General features: G+C 37.5%; 1 protein-coding gene across 6 annotated transcripts in view; it reads right to left on the bottom strand.

Annotated features, from left to right (window-relative positions):
* Positions 1 to 16115, bottom strand: part of pnpla6 (patatin-like phospholipase domain containing 6) — a 42283-nt gene that overhangs the window by 12813 nt on the left and 13355 nt on the right. For all 6 annotated transcript variants that reach the window (XM_079812470.1, XM_079812471.1, XM_079812468.1 and 3 more), the window contains exons 6-27: positions 15510 to 15650; positions 15213 to 15372; positions 14314 to 14394; positions 13916 to 14044; positions 13738 to 13818; positions 13450 to 13579; positions 12313 to 12387; positions 10122 to 10225; positions 9785 to 9952; positions 9616 to 9693; positions 9100 to 9305; positions 8524 to 8655; positions 7703 to 7826; positions 7430 to 7619; positions 7048 to 7197; positions 5205 to 5268; positions 4949 to 5117; positions 3709 to 3891; positions 3489 to 3607; positions 1701 to 1857; positions 1475 to 1591; positions 1306 to 1375 (exon numbers count right to left, since the gene is read on the bottom strand). In XM_079812470.1, the coding sequence (XP_079668596.1) occupies positions 1306 to 1375; positions 1475 to 1591; positions 1701 to 1857; positions 3489 to 3607; positions 3709 to 3891; positions 4949 to 5117; positions 5205 to 5268; positions 7048 to 7197; positions 7430 to 7619; positions 7703 to 7826; positions 8524 to 8655; positions 9100 to 9305; positions 9616 to 9693; positions 9785 to 9952; positions 10122 to 10225; positions 12313 to 12387; positions 13450 to 13579; positions 13738 to 13818; positions 13916 to 14044; positions 14314 to 14394; positions 15213 to 15372; positions 15510 to 15650 (2828 nt within the window). The remainder of the gene's footprint in view (positions 1 to 1305; positions 1376 to 1474; positions 1592 to 1700; positions 1858 to 3488; positions 3608 to 3708; positions 3892 to 4948; positions 5118 to 5204; positions 5269 to 7047; positions 7198 to 7429; positions 7620 to 7702; positions 7827 to 8523; positions 8656 to 9099; positions 9306 to 9615; positions 9694 to 9784; positions 9953 to 10121; positions 10226 to 12312; positions 12388 to 13449; positions 13580 to 13737; positions 13819 to 13915; positions 14045 to 14313; positions 14395 to 15212; positions 15373 to 15509; positions 15651 to 16115) is intronic.

Here is a 16115-nt window from a genome sequence, read left to right on the forward strand (position 1 = left end):
CAATAACCTCAGGCCACATACTCACATTTAACTACTAATGTTCGATCATCTATTAAATGAGTTTGAACATGTTACTCTCACATTTTGAAACTGCTTGAATATAAGAAGACATTCTGTTTCTAACACATGGGCACAACATCCACAGCTGAGTGAAGGCCTAATTTTGCAGTAAAGTGTTTGGACTTGCAATGCCTTATGTGCAGTGTGAGAATTAGAAGAGCCTAAGCAATGCTACAACAGCAGAATGAAGAGGAAACAACATTAACAGGGCAGGGGGAAGCAAATGGGTAATGCGTTCTGGATCCTACAGACACCACTAACAGGGGTTTTGCCTTCTACAACAGCTTCTACTATACTTTGACATGATGGGCATTTAGAATGTAATAGAAAGAAAACAGTGAGATCAAGATGTGTGAAAAGGATGAGAATGAATGCGAGATTAGCCGTTTCTATGACAAAAGAAGGTTAAGACAGGAGGGATGGAGTGGGAAAGAAAACAGAGACAAGCTTGAAGCTTTGTCCTTGCAGTTAGTGAGACATGCAAATTCAATCTCATAATCCATTTGGGCAAACCGGGGTGACCACATGACCATTAGAAGACCCCCAAATCCAGCATTTTACTGCTCTGAACTGTAGTCAGTGTTGGTAACATGAACATTAACTGATTTATCCAGAGTGAACAAACTTAAATTAGAGTATATGTGTTCAATACCCTGATTAATGTTGGACTGAATTTGGGGACCAAACCCAGAATTCATAGATAATGGATGTCATTGGTCAATCCCAAAATGCATATTAGTGATTATGCATTCAACAAACACAGTGATGGAAACGAATCACTGCATTAACATCTCACTTGGGTAAATGCGAGGTAACAGGCAAAATGAAACAACTTTCTTAGTAACAATCAGTTATTTCAGACTTTTCAGCAAACTGCACATGCAACATTAACTCCTCTTTCTTAATGCATGCAATCATTTCAAATTCATAACCAGACAGCCTGAACATCCCAAATTTCTGTCAAGGTTATGTTAACACTAACAGTAAACATTTGAAAAGCCTTTTTACCAAAGTTCAGTTTTAATAGGTACATTTATCACTGCTGTAAAGGTTTTTCTATCAATATTTGACTGTCATTTGCCAAGATTATTTAATGATTAAATTCATATATTCTAAAATTATTATATGATTTATAATTCTTAAAATATTTGTTATATTCAAAAAGACAAATACCCCAACACGGACCCCTGTGGAACCCCACATTAAAGCTGAAAGTAAAGAGGACACAGTTCAGTCATCACTCACCATCTTTATGAACACGCATAGCAGAAGCTGTGATGTCTGTGGTCACGTTGAAATAAGGCAGCCACAAGTCCTTCAAATACAAGCACGAACAACACATAATGTAAAAGTTGTCATGCATATGATTGTGTTTCTAGATTTCTGAAACAAAAGAGCTGTTGTGACCTCTCACCTCGATTTGTTTGTCCTCAAAGACTTTGGAGATGCTTGTGTTGAAGGCAGAGCCAGAGAACATGGACGTGATTGGATAAGTAAGATCCAGTACCGTTTTGAACACAGAGTTCATGGCCTGACGGCAAGAGAAATAGATTTCAGTGATTAATAACTCAAGATATTACATCTTATCTGAATTCTCAAAGCAAGGTAGAGGCTGTGAAGGGACGGATAGTCGATGTTACCTTGGACCACTCTCTCGCCCTCTGCTTGACCCGGACAGCATTTCTCTCCTCTGCATACAGAGCACCAATGAAAGAGCCAATGGAAGTTCCTCCCACTATGTCGATGGGAATTCCCGTGTCCTCCATGGCTTTGATTACACCAACATGAGAGCAGCCCCTGCAAGATTGAACATAACGTTGACCATTTAGTAAAACAGTAACACTTATACAATATATGGTCTCATTTGAAAACATTAGTTAATGCATTCACTAACATGAACAAACAATGAGCAATACCTTTGTTACAATATTTATTCATCTTTATTAACTTTAGTTAATCATTGTTTGTTCATAAGTTCACAGTATGTTAACTAATGTTAACACATATAACTTTGATTTTAATAATGCACCAGTAAATGGTGAAATTAACATTAAAGGGATAGTTCACCCAAAAATGAAAATTAGCCCATGATTTACTCACCCTCAAGTCATCCTAGGTGTATATGACTTTCTGGTAACACTTTAGAATAATGGTCATTAGTTAACTACATTAGTTAACATGAACTTATAATGAACTGCACTTATAAAGCATTTATTTATCTTTGTTAATGTTAATTTCAACATTTACTAATACATTATTAAAATCTTGTTAACATTAGTTAATGCAGTGTGAACTAACATGAACAAACCATGAACAACTGTATTTTTATTAACTAACGTTAACAAAGATGAACAAATACAGTAACAAATGTACTGCTCATGGTTAGTTCATGTTAGTTAATACATTAACTAATGTTAACTAATGACCATTATACTAAAGTGTTACCGACATTCTTCTTTCAGACGAATATAATAAGTCGGAGTTATATTAAAAATGTCCTGGCTAATCCAAGCTTTATAATGGCAGTGATTGTGTTGTTTTTCCAAAGTCCATAAAAGTGCATCTGTCCATCATACATCTACTCCACATGGCTCTGGGGTGTTAATAAAGGCCTTCTGAAGCGAATCGATGCGTTTGTGTAAGAAAAATATCCATATTTAAAACTTTATAAAGTAAAGGCACTACACTTTTTCCGTAAGTTGAATACGGAAGGCGATCGGCCGAAAGTTAGATAATTTACTTTATAAAGTTTTAAATGTGAATATTTTTCTTACAGAGCCACAATCACTGTCATTATAAAGCTTGGAAGAGCCAGGACTTTTTTGATATAAATCCAATTTTATTCGTCTGAAAGAAGAATGCCATTTACACCTAGGATGACTTGAGGGTGAGTAAATCATGGGCTAATTTTAATTTTTGGGTGAACTAACCCTTTAAACAAGATTAATAAATGCTTAATGATAATAATCCTGGTTTTTAGGTAACACTTTACAGTACGGTTTCATCAGTTAACATGAACTAAAACTAAAACTATTAAAAACATATTTGTTGAAATATAACTGAAATGAAAAGACAAAAAAATGGAAATATTAGATGGAAAAACTTAGTTTGGGTTGAAGCATGGAAATAACAACTGAAAAAAATATATATTTAAAAAAAAATTAAATCTAAAAAGTAATATTTAAAAAATAATGCAATGACAACAGAACATGACAGTAACTAAAAATGTAACTACTTTTAAAACAAAAATGGAAAATATAAAAATAAAAGCTAATTCCGAATATTAAAAACTATAATAGTATATAAATATGACTAAGTTAACACTGACAAAGACAAATTTAAAGATAAATTATTTTAAAAAAACGTTAGTCAATTTTTTTCAGGTTTGCATTAAAATTACAGTACAACAATTGCTTAGCGTCGCTCACCTGGCTCCTCCTCCGCCCAGCACGAGGGCGATGCTGTTTCCTGTGAGTACTCTGGCCAGCCGGGAGAAATCACTGTGTCTGTCTGCAGTCTTCTCAAAAACTTTTTCATATACCTCTCGCTGTTTAACACAACAACCACATCCATACCAAACACAAGGGTTACTAAAAATCTTTGTTCTATAAAATCAACAGAAAGCTAAACATGTATTTTTTTTTGTACCAGTTTGGAGGGGCTTCTTCGTGAGAAGACTCTACGGGGGCACTTCAGATGGAGGTGTCCAGAGCACCAGCTTCGCATGTTCAGCCATTCAACGGTTCTCGAAGGACCCGGCCCATCCTCGCGATGTAACAGAACTAACTGCTTCAGGGCCCGTACCGCTGTGTTCTCCAACATCTGCTCCAACTGGAAAGGTACGAACATGGGAGAATCAAAACAGAACCTTTTACCATCAAGTTTGAATCTGAATTCTGATTGGATAATCTGTGTTTGTAGCTATTCGAACTGCTAGGAGTGTGAATCTTTGGGTAGACATCAAACCGATTAAATTCACGATTAATAGTTTTTTTTTTGATTCAGGGACAACTTTTCCAAATTCATAGTTTTTCCAAATTCAATTAAATTGTGTACTTTTTAAGTACATTCATATGAATACAGTATGTAAATGCTTCTCCTAATGTGTCTTGGGTAAGAAAAAGAAAAGGCAAACTACTCAAGATTGTTTACAGCACCAAACAACAGCCCAACTAGGAAAGCATTCCATATTCCATTTTCTTTAAAGATTTTATTTATTTAAATGAGTTTTTCCTAATTTGTTTGAATTTTAAGCATTTTAAAAGGATTCTTGACCGAAACAAGCCATTCACAATTAAAAAAAAATTCACGTTTCAAGATGCATATGCATCAACAGAATTCATAACTGGTGTATCGAGAAAAGGAGTCAATTGTTACACCCCAAGTGACCACACCTTCTATATTAAAGTGCCAAGTTGTTTGTTTGTTTTTATTGCCATACCAGCATCTATGGCTATTTTCATGGCAAGATTTAAAAGAAACACATAGTAGTAAGAAGTGATAAAAAACAACAACTGACAACCAACTCACATCATTAAAACAAACATTATGTAAGATTTTTTATTTCAATATTTGATAAAAAAAAATTAAGATTATTCGTGGAACTTTCGAGTTCTCTAATGGATTTTTCGAGTTTTCGAGAACGAGTAAAAACGTTGCATAGTGGCATTTAAAGCAGTAAGTATACTTTATAAACAAGTCAAGACAAAAATGACATGTTGGTCAAGTTGCTCAACCTGAAGTTGGTTGCTCAAAATGAACCTTTCCTTGTTAGATTTTTTGAACCAATGACATTGGTTTACCAGCTTTGATCTTCAACCACTACATCACCTCACACATTCACATGAATGTGGACAGAAACAACACAGAGTATAGTGCATCTAAATACCTCTCCAAGTGCAGGTTCCTGGTCTCCAAGCCCCACAATGAGGATGCAGTCAGCTTGTCGGATGCAGCGTTGAGTCCATGGGGTCATACCGCTGTCCGTCTGATACAGCACTATACGATTAATGTCCTCCTGCTGAGCCAACCAACCTGACAACCTGTACTCATGGATACTACAAAAAAAGAGACGCATTTCAGATTACAATGGGATGCGAGAATGAATGAGATATGAGAATGAGATGTTCTGATATATATTGAACCTGTCCAAAGCAGAAGCGCCAAGTCTCTCTCTGATGATTTCACTGGTTAGCAGCAGGGTTGGTCCTGATTGAAGAATGAGAGTGTGTTGAAGGCCCAGATATACTTCAAGTGAAATCGAAGAATGCACTGGTGTGAAGTCATTTAACACAAAATACGGCCAAAACGAAGTTTGGGAGTTCAAAAAGGCTTGCCAACTGGTAAACACCTTCAAACTACCATTGGATTGATTAAGAAATAGGTAGGTGTGGCTCTTTGGCTCCACCTTCTTTGACATAGAAATCTTCTCTGGTTCATTTCTTTTATTCAATCCGTTTTGGTCAGACATGAGTAAAACATGAACACACTGGAGAGCTTCTTTATAGTAGAAATCACAGTTGTATTTCTAATTGAAAACGGCACTGTTTTTCATATTTAATACTGTAAAACCCCTTGCTTTATAGCGATCTATTGTATAAAGTGCTATATAAATAAACGGGACATGACTTGACTGGAGTGCGAACTGAGAAGAAAGTGTGCAGCACTTATTTACATATTCATCTAAACATGTTCGCTAACAGTACACTCACCTAAAGGACTATTAGGAACACCATACTAATACTGTGTTTGACCCCCTTTCACCTTCAGAACTGCCTTAATTCTACGTGGCATTGATTCAACAGGTGCTGAAAGCATTCTTTAGAAATGTTGGCCCATATTGATAGGATAGCATCTTGCAGTTGATGGAGATTTGTGGGATGCACATCCAGGGCACGAAGCTCCCGTTCCACCACATCCCAAAGATGCTCTATTGGGTTGAGATCTGGTGACTGTGGGGGCCATTTTAGTTCAGTGAACTCATTGTCATGTTCAAGAAACCAATTTGAAATGATTCGAGCTTTGTGACATGGTGCATTATCCTGCTGGAAGTAGCCATCAGAGGATGGGGACATGGTGGTCATAAAGGGATGGACATGGTCAGAAACAATGCTCAGGCTTTAAACGATGCCCAATTGGCACTAAGGGGCCTAAAGTGTGCCAAGAAAACATCCCCCACACCATTACACTACCACCACCAGCCTGCACAGTGGTAACAAGGCATGATGGATCCATGTTCTCATTCTGTTTACGCCAAATTCTGACTCTATCATCTGAATGTCTCAACAGAAATCGAGACTCATCAGACCAGGCAACATTTTTCCAGTCTTCAACTGTCCAATTTTGGTGAGCTTGTGCAAATTCTAGCCTCTTTTTCCTATTTGTAGTGGAGATGAGTGGTACCCGGTGGGGTCTTCTGCTGTTGTAGCCCATCCGCCTCAAGGTTGTGCGTGTTGTGGCTTCACAAATGCTTTGCCGCATACCTCGGTTGTAACGAGTGGTTCTCCTCTGACCTCTAGCATCAACAAGGCATTTTCGCCCACAGGACTGCCGCATACTGGATGTTTTTCCCTTTTCACACCATTCTTTGTAAACCCTAGAAATGGTTGTGCGTGAAAATCCCAGTAACTGAGCAGATTGTGAAATACTCAGACCGGCCCGTCTGGCACCAACAACCATGCCACGCTCAAAATTGCTTAAATCACCTTTCTTTCCCATTCTGTCATTCAGTTTGGAGTTCAGGAGATTGTCTTGACCAGGACCACACCCCTAAATGCATTGAAGCAACTGCCATGTGATTGGTTGATTAGATAATTGCATTAATGAGAAATTGAACAGGTGTTCCTAATAATCCTTTAGGTGAGTGTATATCGCTGCTAGGTGAAAAGTTTACGCCCCAAAGTGAAGTGAGTATATTATATCAGTGCCTTTAGATTATGTGTCTAGATCATGGGCTATAAATGTCATTAACTGCTTGTTAATGTGTACCTATGGCGCTGAGGGCGTGGCTAAGCTCCAAATTGAAGGCATTGATTGGCACATCATCACAAACAGGAAGTACAGCCACAGTGGAGAGATTACTGGCTGGGTTAGTGACATCCGGACTGGACGCCATGCTCGGCAGACCCAGCGCAGTGCCTAGACAAAAGAAAGAAGTGACATTTTAAAAATTCTTCAAATATGCATTTCTTTCAACACAAAAAAGCTCTGCTTCATGTTCATTGGCTTACTAGTTTTATCTAAAATTATGACAAGACCAGGACTCCTCTCCTTTTCTCTTCTAAGATGAAGTTTCTTTTCGAAGATCAACTTTACTGAAGATTTTAATGCAAGTTGACTGATTAATGTTTGGTCTTGGGGCTAAACGTACTTGAGAAAGGTCCACGGGGCTGTTGGAGGTTTCCTAAAATCTTCTGCCCCAGCAGATGGATCAAGCGCGTGACCACCTGCGGGTATCTTCTCTTAATGTTGTTGAGCGTTCCTTCCGGAAGCTTCACCAGCTCAGTGTCTCTGACGGCATGGACCGTGGTGGCACGAGGCTGCCGTGTCAAAGCCTCCACCTGAGAGGAAATAAACGAAACTTAGGGTTAGCCATAGTTTAGCAATCCTAGAACTAGGGTTCATGTCAGAGCTTTAGACTCACAACTCCGATGAGATCTCCTCGTCCGTACTCTCCGACCAGCTCCTTCTTCCCATTGGCTTTTCGAATGACGGAACGCAGTCGTCCATTTAGCACAATATAGGTGCAGTCAGACTGATCGTCTTGCCTACAGAACACAACAAATTTACTGACCGATTTTTCCCCCCAATGAAATTAATACTTTAATTTAATAGGGATGCATTAAATTGATCTAAAGTGACAGCAAAGTATTTTTTGTTTCAAATGTTTACTTTTTCAAATAAATGCTGTCAATAATAAAAAATCTATTTCATGAGCAGCAAATCAGCATATTTGAATGATTTCTGAACTGACTGGAGTAATGATGCTGAAAATTCAGCTTTGATCACAGGAATAAATTACATTTTAAAATATATTAAAATAGAAAAAAAAATTATTGCTGCACATTTGCATAAAAAAAAATCTGTTTGCCGATTAAGATATTATTAAAAAAAATATTCTAAAGATTAAAAAGTTGAATTATCAAATAAACAACTTAATGGCCCAGTTTCACAGACAGGGCTTAGATTAAGCCAGGATTAGGCTTTAGTGGTGTGCATCTTGAGACAAAACAATGGCACTGACATATTTTAAGATATATCAGTGCAAGTTGCTTTGATTTAAAACAGCTCAAACATGCATTTTAGTCTGGGACTAGCTTAAGCCTTGTCTGTGAAACCGGGGGAATAAAACAAATTGCAAAGTACATTTGCACTATTACCTGTGATTGTTGTCAGCTGAATAAAAGATTATTCTGAACTAAATAGTCATTTAATTTTTTTTAAATTAGGAGAAAGTAATGGTACCGATATAGGGCCCGTCCAGCTTCAACAGCCATCCAGTCGATGGCGAAATCCATCTGTCGTACAAATGGAGACATGCGGATAGCCACGGTGTGAGCTGCACTAAGAACAACACTTGGCTGTTCACGCATGATCCTACAGGGGGCAGCACAAACACAGACAATATTACCAAAACTGTACACTAGATGTAGATTTGTTCTTTGTTCTTATAAGAGTTGCGTTTGCACTTTATTTTACAGTATGTTCACTTTCAATGTACTGTGTAAGGTCACTACATAGGTTAAGGTTAGGTTTAGAGGTAGGTTCAGGAATAATACCTAGTTATTACCCAGTTAGTGTAATTACTACAATGCTGCCTTCACGTGCTATCGGAAATGTCCTACTTCCCACTTCATCACATTCAAATTTTGACCTGAGAAAATTGGTTCATGTCCAATTTTTTAACTAGGAAAATAGTTTTAATGATAATTCTAATAGCACGTGAATGGGGCATAAGCACATAACATGTACATGCATGCAAAAAAGTTCTACCAGATTTGAAATCTGAAAGAGTCAAATCAGCTGCATGGAAACACTCACTCATAGAAGTCGGATTTGGAGATCTTGAGGAAGGTGCAGTCACGTTCAGCTTTGATGGTGAAGATGAGTGGCTCTCCTGTCAGTACAGCCAGCTGACCTACCATCTCTCCTGGCTGGGTCACAAACAGACACACAGCTTCCTGCTTGTCGATCATCTTCTGAAAGACGTGAAGACAGCCAGAGAGGACAAAATGCAGACTCACATCCTAAAGAAGAGGAACAAACAGGATTACTGAGTATATATGGAGTGATAATGTGGAACTAAATAAAGCTGACCAATAACCAATCTACTGTTCAAACTGTCTGTCCAAATTCCATTTTTGTGCACATCAGATCATCATCTGAACAGTTGTGATACACAGTGTGGGCATCGGATTCACAAATAATCGGACTTGGACTGAAAGTTTAAACGAAGGAAATATAAGCATTTGATTCTTCAATACAAGAGATCTAAGGTTCGGCAACAAATTTGGGCAGTAGAGAAAGAAAGGAAAGGAGATTAGAGAATATGAGCACCTGGTCTCCCTGTCTGGCTAACACAGATCCAGCTTTAGCATGATGAAACGTCACCCTCCCATTCAGCAGCGTAGGATCCTGATGATGAAAGAGAGCATATGAGGAAAGAGTGTCAACAGAGACACAGGTGTGACTGTCAGAAATCAGAAGAAAACCAACACAGATATACCTCAATCCTCATGAGTTTGAGAATCTCCTTCTGGGCCTCCTCGAACACTGTAGCGTTAGTTCGTCCTTGAAACGGGCAAAAAATGTTCTCCATCCCTGACTCCTCCTCAGGATACAAATACACACTTGAAGGAACCTCGTCCACCGTCACCTTCCTCTCACGCTGCTCCTGAGACACAGAAAACAAGCATGATATCTGTACATTTTACTCTAAATATCCTCATTTCAACCTAAATTCAAAAGATATATTTTTCTCAATGAGGATTTGCATTAGACTCCGGATACTGTAATACAAAATATGTTATTAATATGTTAAAATTATGTTGAAAAAAACTCACTCGCGTGAAAGCTGGTGGAATTGGAGCTCCATCTTCGGCAGAAACAGAGATACGGCCTCTCTCATATGCCATGTCGAAATCTGAACGCAGACTCTTCTGCATTCCTGTACCACACATATACAACAAAAAGAGTTTATGAAAAGATCAGCAATAACATCACAGTACACCAACATAAGCACAATACACATTTCCATACATGTCTATATCGTATATATTGTTATATACATTACAATAATTGTATAAATTATATAATATTATAATAGTTATTATATTTGATCTGTTCTATAATGTACACTACCATTCAAAAAGTATCTTATGTTCACCAAGGCTGCATTTATTTGATCAAAAATATAGTAAAACAGTAATACTGTGACATACTAATACAATTTTAAATAACTTTTGAATAATGTTTTCTATTTTAATATATTTTAAAATGTAACTTGTTCTTGCAATGGAAAAGCTGAATTTTCAGCATCCTTACTCCAGTCTTCAGTGTCACATGATCCTTCAGAAATCATTATAATGTGATGATTTGGTGCTCAAAAATCATATTATCACTGTTGAAAACAGTTATGCTGCTTAATATTTTTGTGGGAACTGTGGTACATTTTTTTCAGGATTCTTTGAAACAGAAAGTTAACAGAAAGTTAATTTATTTAAAATAGAACAATGTAACATGTTATTTTATAACAATGTAAATGTCTCTACCAGTTTAAAGGTGCAGTGTGCAGTATTATGATCTATTGACAGAAATGCAACATAAAATACATAATGTTTTCAGTGGTGTATAAAGACTTACATAATGAAGCATTATGTATTTATTACCTTAGAATGAGCCATTTCTATCCACAAACACTGCTGGTCCACTTACAGTGAATTTTGCACCGTCATGTTTCTACAGTAGCCCTAAACAGACAAACTGCTCTACAGAGCGCTAGCTACTCTCTGCTGTCTCAGCTTGTCTATGTGCTTCGAAAGGGAGATGGGAGCGGTGGCCGGTTGCAATTCACAACCTCACCACTAGATGTCGCTAACGTTTACACAGTGCAACTTTAAAGGGTTAGTTCACCCAAAAATGAAAATTCTGTCATTAATCTGTTATGTTGTGACATGTGTTACTGTTTATCTCTGGCACTTTATGAAAATGCACTGTCGATTGATGCACTTATGTAATCTCGTTGTACTAACAATGACAAATAAATTATATATTATTATATTATATATTATTAATTACTCACCCTCATGTCGTTGGACACCCGTAAGACCTCTGTTCATATTCGGAACACAAATGAAGATATTTTAGTTGAAAGCTGATGGCTGAGAAAGGCTTCACACAGGCCTCCATTGGCATTCAGTACATTGACACTTCCAAGATCCATGAAAGGCACTTAAAACGTCGTTACAAAGTCTATCTCACCACAGTGGCTCTACAATAAGTTTACGATGCCATGACAATAGTTTTTGTGCGCAAAAAAAAATCAAAATAACACCTTTAACCAACTTGTTCTCGACTTCCGTGTGTGCCTCCACGACACATGGGCGAGAATATGACGTAGCGCCGGCGTTCGGGAATCTATGAAATGCACACTTTAACCCCATTTTGAGAACTACGCCGAGACCTAAAGCACGATCAATGTAGAATCCAACAGCTTAGACACGTGCGTCTTTCTCTGCTCGTAAACAAATCGCTTCTGGGTCATGTGTCCGAACGCCGGCGCTACGTCATATTCTCGCGCATGCGTCGTGGAGGCACACACGGAAGTCGAGAACAAGTTGGTTAAAGGTGTTATTTTGATTTTTTTTTGCGCACAAAAACTATTGTCGTCGCATCGTAAACTTATTGTAGAGTCACTGTGGTGAGATAGACTTTGTAACAACGTTTTAAGTGCCTTTCATGGATCTTGGAAGTGTCAATGTACTGAATGCCAATGGAGGCCTGTCTGAAGCCCTTCTCAGCCATCAGCTTTCAACAAAAATATCTTCATTTGTGTTCCGAATATGAACAGAGGTCTTACGGGTGTCCAACGACATGAGGGTGAGTAATTAATGACAGAATTTTCATTTTTGGGTGAACTAACCCTTTAATGCATCCTTGCTGAATAAAAAAAAATCTGAATTCTGAATGATCTGAAATGCTGAATTACAATTTGTAGGATTGTAGTGTATATGCAGTTTAGACACAAGCACTTACCTGCAATGTCTACAGGCATGGATATGGTCCTACAGAGGGTCGGTATAGTGCCGCCATCCTTCCCATGATCCCCACCTGCAGACAGGGGTGCATCATCCAAACTCTCACTGTTAAACAAATCTAAAGGCCTAACATCACTCAACACAAACATCTAGATAAGCAACATTATGCCTGACTCACACTAGAAAGTGTTTTACATAATCAGGGAAGGATTCTTAAACAAATGAACAAACCAATGCTTATCAAGATTGACGACATCAAAAATCCGCTATCACATGGTCTGATTTTTAAAAGTGCGTAAACAACAGAACTATTAGTGTGAGGCATCCTTAATAGAGTGCAACAGTGCTCAACCCCTTTTTTAGTGGCACTGGTTCTGGAAGTATTTTTTTCCATTCATTACTCCCATAGAAGTCTTCTTTAAAGAGTTATAAACCATGAATCAAGCCAATCAGCAACAAGGTGAGGTTTTTGAAAATTGGTCAAAATGAAAAATGTACAAGACTGTGTACTTAACGGCTTTAGTTAGGGAAAGAACTACAATCCCATGAAGCATTCTGAACAGCATAATCGAATTATACAAATTGATTATATATCTAAAAACTATATATATTTTAAGTTTATTGCAAAATATGCGTATACAGTATACAAACATTTAAGCATTTTGAGAGCGTAGAGATTGACTTGATTATGTAATTTGCAGTGCATCATGGGAGTGGGTGGAGCTAGCGTGTTGGTTTTTTCATCATGGGTAATGTAGTTTTTACAAGAAACTCGCCTGTTAAACACAATTATTTAAAAATAAGATGAAATAATGTGGGCTGATGGCTTACCATGGATTATTTTAGTGAAAAAAAAATATTACAATAGTTTACAGTACATTTAAAAAATATATATAATAATAATATTTTTTGTTTTTCTTAAAAATATTATACTTTTTTTAATCAATCTATTTTTAGGACTAGTAAAATGTTTTGCATTGTGAAATTATTCATTAGATTCTCATTAATTAAGATTCTAATAAAATTAATACACAGCAGAGAATATAAGTAATATATAATTATTTATTTGCATTAAAGTAAGGGAAAACAATGTTTATATATGTAAATAAGTGTGAATTATGATATTGTGCCTCACCAGTAGCATTTTGGACAGCGGCGTCACGGTGTTTATCAGGAACGGTGAGACTGCCAAAGCGTTTGCTGTGTCGTACGGGACTGGAGCGTGTCGGATGAGGAGAGAGAGGAGAGGGACGAGGCTGCATGTCCTAAAGGAAGGCAGACAGAAAGGAAATGAAAAATATCTGTAATATTTTGGATACAGTAAAATATTTTTACCTTTCAAAAATGACTATATGACTTACAATCCAACCAATCATGAGAAGGAAATTGTGTGTGCATCGAGTGTATATGCGTGTTGACTCACATGGCTGAAGAGTTCGTTGGTGAGCCCCAGGTAGTTGTGCAGGGCCAGAACCGTCACTCTCTGAAGACGGACCATGATGATCTGCAGTGATGACACAACAGGAAACATATTCTCAATTAAATGCGGTGTCCTTAAAAAATCACAATGGAATCTTTTGAGCCGTCTCATAAATCCAGACCTGAACCACTCGCACAAGACTCTCTGGGTATTTCTCAAAGATGGACAGAAAGGCATCAACAGGCAGTCTGAGGACAGTGGACACCTCTGCCGCTCTCGCAGAGACCGTTTTATATGGTCTCTGGTGACCCTGAAATACACAAACACACATGCACACAAATGTTCCAACCACTTTCATTCTTGAATTATGCATAATATCCAGAATATGTAATCTCCTGTGAGCATTTTCCAATGTAAAAAAGTTGCAAAAATTGCTATTTGACCTTCTTAAGGGAATATATAAAAGGAAAGTGGAAAAAACAGGAACAGGAAAAGATAAGGAAAAACAGACAAAGGTCGTTTAATGCATTTTATAAAATAATTATGTTAGACAGAGAGAGGAATTGTGGTGTGACTCACTGTGATGACATCAAGGATGCTCAGTAGACTGTGAACACTGTCTCCAGGGTAAACCTCTTTGACCACTCCATCCTTCCCATCCTTGAGAGAGAGAGAGAGAGAGAGAGAGAGTGAGAGAGAAGAGAGAGAGGAGAGAGAGAGAGAGAGAGAGAGAGAGAGAGAGAGAGAGAGAGAGAGAGAGAGAGAGAGAGAGAGAGAGAGAGAGAGAGAGAGAGAGAGAGAGGTGTCAATAGTTATTATTGTTATCTAAAACGAAAACCATAAAAAATGTTGGCCACACTTTATATTAGATGTAACTACTTACATCCAAAAATAAGTACAATGTAGTTATTGTGTTGATGTTGTGTGTACATTTTTGCTGCTACTGAGGTGGGATAGGGGTAAGGATAGGGACAGGTTTAGTGGTATAGGTAGGGAAAAGGGAAGGGTCAACAGTGTAATTATAGATGTAGTTACAGAAATTAATTACACATGTAATTATATATAATAAAAGAACAATGCACAAACATATATAATAAGTGCAATGTATCAAATGATTAACTTAAATGTTAATACATAGTAGTTAAAGACACCTTATATAAAGTGGGAACAACTTGAAATAAGTTTAAATTAAAGTATTAAAATAAAGATTAATACAAATATAGACATATAAAAAAATTATAAAAATGATAAAACCCCCAAAAATTACAAACTTTAGAACATAATTTAAACAAATACAGAACATATAAATATAAAAACATTCAAAATATAAATAAAATCTATAATAATATATCAATGATACTAAAATAACACTGGGTGAGTCACACTCACACACACAAACAAGCACATATACAGATTGAAGTGCCTTTTATATTAATTTGGCCACAACAGTGTTCACGCACACGCATACACACACACACCTGTCCAGTAAGACACAACTCCAGCTTGCCATCCTGTACTACATATATGCTGCTATCAGGCTGACCGGGTCTGAAGACATATTCCCCCTGCTGGAACTGCAGAAACACCATGTGTTTACACAGCTCCAGAAACAACGGCTTCTCAAAGTGACCCAACACACTGTGGGAGAGAGAAACAGAGAAACCAGACCAAATACATACATTATATGTCATATTTTACACTATAATCTAGTGTCATATTTCACTCTTTCGATGTGAAGAAAACTCATATGTAACAAGACCACAATGGGAGCGTACCGCACGTTCTTGAGCATGTAGAGCACCTCAGACGGCAGGTGAGAGTTGGCCACATCAAACTCTGTGAGATCCGCCTCCAGCACTGACGGAGGAGGCTCCTTCATCTGCAGAGTCGGCACTTCCTTCTTAAAGCGCAGGATTCTGAAGGACAGAGGCATGACATGATGCTTGGGAATCTTCTGAGACAGTAAAAAGAACCAAATAGAGTGGCGCAGGGATGACGTCAAAACTCAGACTAATTCGTCACTGGTTCCCTCAAGATTTTTCTATGGGGTTTTTCAATTTATGAGTAAAATAAGGTCTGTGGTAAAATTATGTTGACGATACTTGCACATTTTGTTCTACAATGTAAACTGCACACACTCACACACCAAACGTTCTTATCTAATTACTTATTAGAAACATACGTTTTAAAAAAAAAACATACTGTAGGTTCAAAATTCACGTTTTCGATATGGGTGTGTGCAAGTTACTTTGTAGGGCAAAACATTCAAGTGTCGCAAGTTATGTTTACCACAAACCTTATTTTACTCATAAATTGAAAAACCCATAGGAAAATCTCGAGGGAACCACTGATGAATTGGTCTTCTGGGTTTTGACGTCATT

Source organism: Gobio gobio (genome assembly GCF_949357685.1).
Source record: "Gobio gobio genome assembly, chromosome: 3".
Taxonomy (NCBI): Eukaryota; Metazoa; Chordata; class Actinopteri; order Cypriniformes; family Gobionidae; genus Gobio; species Gobio gobio.